This window comes from Cibotium barometz, chromosome 59 (genome assembly GCF_041138505.1).
Source record: "Cibotium barometz isolate CiBa-2024 chromosome 59, ASM4113850v1, whole genome shotgun sequence".
Lineage (NCBI taxonomy): Eukaryota > Viridiplantae > Streptophyta > Polypodiopsida > Cyatheales > Cibotiaceae > Cibotium > Cibotium barometz.
In genome coordinates this window covers 19839318-19842822 of record NC_141104.1, presented here as the reverse complement: position 1 = coordinate 19842822, position 3505 = coordinate 19839318, and the positions used below count along the sequence as shown (strand labels likewise).

General features: G+C 42.1%; 1 protein-coding gene across 1 annotated transcript; it reads left to right on the top strand.

The window, feature by feature from the left end:
* The first annotated feature begins 563 nt into the window (after window positions 1–563).
* On the top strand, window positions 564–2569 carry LOC147605571 (uncharacterized). Its single transcript, XM_086793631.1, has 4 exons — window positions 564–645; window positions 751–1053; window positions 1203–1326; window positions 2344–2569. Exons 1-4 carry the CDS (start codon window positions 564–566, stop codon window positions 2390–2392), a joined length of 558 nt encoding a protein of 185 aa, XP_086649757.1. The 3' UTR covers window positions 2393–2569.
* The last annotated feature ends 936 nt before the right edge of the window (window positions 2570–3505 follow it).

The window sequence follows — 3505 nt, the reverse complement described above, 5'->3', positions numbered from 1 at the left end:
CCCACCTTTTCCCAAATCATCACATGCAAGAAGGTATTCCATTTCAAGTAACAAAGGTCGAGTCTCCACCATGCCCCTTTCCAAGCTCCCCAAAATTTCCAACAAGTTGCAAATCAAATGGGATGATAGACAAAAGAGGCCACACGTGTGGTTGCGAACGTGACACATAGGAGTTTGAGTCCCTTTGAGTAGTACCTAGGTGATGGGTTCCAATGTCTTGATGGCAAGTGTAGTTTCAAATTTCCAGATGCCATCGCTTGCATAGGGGGAGATTTGAACCTATTACCTAGGGACTTTCAAACTCCTTCCTTACCACTACACTAACACTTAAATGGCGTTGCCGACACAAGTATGACTAGGATGGAAACCAACACAATTACAACCACTGCGGAAACCATTGCTTGCATAGAGGGAGATTTGAATCTATCACCTAGGGACTTTCAAACTCCTTCCTTACCACCACTGCACTAACACACAAATGGCATTGCCGACACAACTACGACTAGAATGGAAACCAACACAATTACGACAAGGCTGGAAACCAACACAATTATGAGGCGAGGATGGAAAGCAACACAGTTACAATCACCGCAGAAACCAAAACAAATTGGAAATCAAATACAAAATGGACAAATGGCTGTTTAGGTGCACCACGGAAACCAAAACAAATTGGAAATCAAATACAAAATTGGAAATCAAATACAAAATGGACAAATGGCTATTTAGGTGGTGCACGATTTTTCTGAAAAGTTTCACGGAGGGCCCGAGGGGACCTTGAAAAAGGAGAAAAACAAAAGGGGCGTGGTGTAAACTTTTCCACATGGTTTGTCAAAAAGGAGGGGCCCCTAGGGGGTGGTGCTGTCAGAAAAGCAGAGAGGAAAGGGGGCGGTGCTCGACACGAGGCCCGAGGGGCGGTGCTGGTGCACGCCTGCGTGTGTTATAAAGGTGAGGATTGGAGGCCATGTGATTGCTACATAGCGTCTGCACAAGTGAATTTCTTCCTTTTGGAGAATATGGCTGAACAGCAACGAACAATTGGGTACCCTCCACCAGGTTAGTCCTCCGCTGAGAGAGAGAGAGAGAGAAGCAGGCAGATTTTTGATGGCCTCTGTGTGCTGTTTCAATGGTGGTGGTGGATTGTGGCTTGATTTCTCTTCTTGTTTAGAGAGTTAGTTTTACTGGGTTTTGATTTTGCTGTGCAGGTTACCCCATCCCTCTTCAGGATCCGCCTGCTCCCCTAAAGGCCCCTAAGAAATGGAGGTTGTTTAGCCGCAAGGGTCGCCCTCAAACAAGAGACGCCCAAGACAGGGGCTGCATAGAAGGCTGGTTTGTTCTCTCTCTCTCTCTCTCTCTCTCTCTCTCTCTCTCTGTCTCTCTTTCTCTCTCTCTCTGTCTGTCTCTCTCTCTCTCTCACACAGACACACACACACACACACACACACAGACACACAGACACAACACATAACAGATACCTTAACACACACACACACACACACCACACATACCTTAATATATACATACATACATACATACACACACACACCACACATACCTTAACACACACATACACACACCACACAAACCTTAATACATACATACATACATACATACACACACCCCCTTTTATATCTTTGTTCATGAGCCATGGGAAGGGAAGATTCCACAAATTTTTAGGGTATTAGTTGAACATGGAAGGATAGGTTTAGTGTGTAACTACGACCCCCCGCCCCCCCCCACACACACACCACACATACCTTAATACACACACACACACACACACACTTTTTTTTTGTGGAATTACACAAAAAAATGTCACACACACACACACACACCCCATACATACCTTAATACATACATACACACACACACACACACACCACACATACCTTAATACATACATACACACACACACACACCACACATACCTTAACACACACACACACACACACACACACCACACAAACCTTAATACATACATACATACACACACCCCCTTTTATATCTTTGTTCATGAGCCATGGGAAGGGAAGATTCCACAAATTTTTAGGGTATTAGTTGAACATGGAAGGATAGGTTTAGTGTGTAACTACCACCACCACCACCACCACCACCAACCCCCCCCCCCCCCACACACACACACACATATCATGGTTTTAGATTTGTAGTCTGTATTTGTACTTTTGACCATGTTGATCTTTGTGCATATGTTTCAATACTGAGCATGTATGTATGCACTCAAGTAGATTGTTAATTTATATCTCTCTCACTTTCCATTCCTAAATATTTCTTAGCTTTGTTGAATTTATTTATTTTAACATCTACGTCGATGTATTTTACAATCAGCTTGGCTGCACTTTGCTGTTGCTGCGTATTGGAGGAGTGCTGTGGCTAAAAATGTTTTAAGTACATCATCAGTGTTGGTGTACCAACAACAGACTATAAACTTATGTACACCAGCTTATAAATATATTAAACTTGCACATCCTTTGAGTGTTTGTAATTATGAGCTTGCAAGTAATACGCTCAGTGTTTCCAAGCTATATTTTAATCAGGATGGTATTTAAAGAAACACAATTTTTGAGTTGTTTTTCAAATGTTAAACCATGCATGGATATTGGCCAAGCTACCTTCATATGATGAAGCCAAAGAGGAAAAATCAAATAGTGAAGAGCCTCAACAAGTTAGTTTTTTGATGTTGATTAAATTAAATGTTAAAAAGGTGTGTTTTACCTTGTCATGAGGAGTTGTTTTCAAACCATATATTATTAGCCTTGGTCGACTCCCAGGGACAATAAGTTTCAAGAAGCTTTGCAAGATAATGGCTTGCTATATGTGTTCTTTTTTGTAAGCTAGGCATCTACCTTAGCTTTGGGTGTTTTGTATATCAAGTTCAATTGGAGTTGTTTTCTCATGAGGGCACAAATCTTGATCGTACATGTTAAAAAGTTTGATGTATCCCTCATTGCCTACTAAACAATTTTCACTTTTTGTATATGGATGCGTTCAAAACAAGTACACTCTCTCTGGCCAAAGGTATCCCATACAAAAATATATCATTCAATGTGTGAACATCTACTTAGAGCGCCCACTTAGATATTTAAGTGAAGGTGAAAATCTACCTCCTCTAAGATAGTTCCATAGCCTCTTCTAGTAGAGGTGGCATTGACTCTCTCGCCGGATGCCTCCTGCGGAATACTGGTTCGATTCATGGCCCACCCCCAAACCAACAAAAATATATCATGCAATGTGTGAATGCCTACTTAGAGCTCATACTTAGATATTTAAGTGAAGCGAAAATCTACCTCCTCTAAGACGGTATAATAGCCTCCATTCGTGGAGGTGGTAACCATCCTCCTCTAGGATGCAGGTTCGATTTATAGCCCATCCTCACCCTCGAGGTGGGACCAAGGTATCTAAGCTCCAATCTTGAGAGCACCAAGGGGGGATGTGGTGTTCCATGTGCGTATTGATGCATTTGCTTATGACATTTATTAGCTGAACTAGG

What these genes read in the sequence shown, in the direction of transcription:
- LOC147605571 (XM_086793631.1), top strand. Translation starts at nt 564, where the DNA reads ATGGAAAGCAACACAGTTACAATCACCGCAGAAACCAAAACAAATTGG. An exon ending in ATGGACAAATGGCTGTTTAG is followed by an intron (nt 646 to 750) that starts GTGCACCACGGA and finishes TTTTCTGAAAAG; the next exon opens with TTTCACGGAGGGCCCGAGGG. An exon ending in AGGGGCTGCATAGAAGGCTG is followed by an intron (nt 1,327 to 2,343) that starts GTTTGTTCTCTC and finishes TTTTACAATCAG; the next exon opens with CTTGGCTGCACTTTGCTGTT.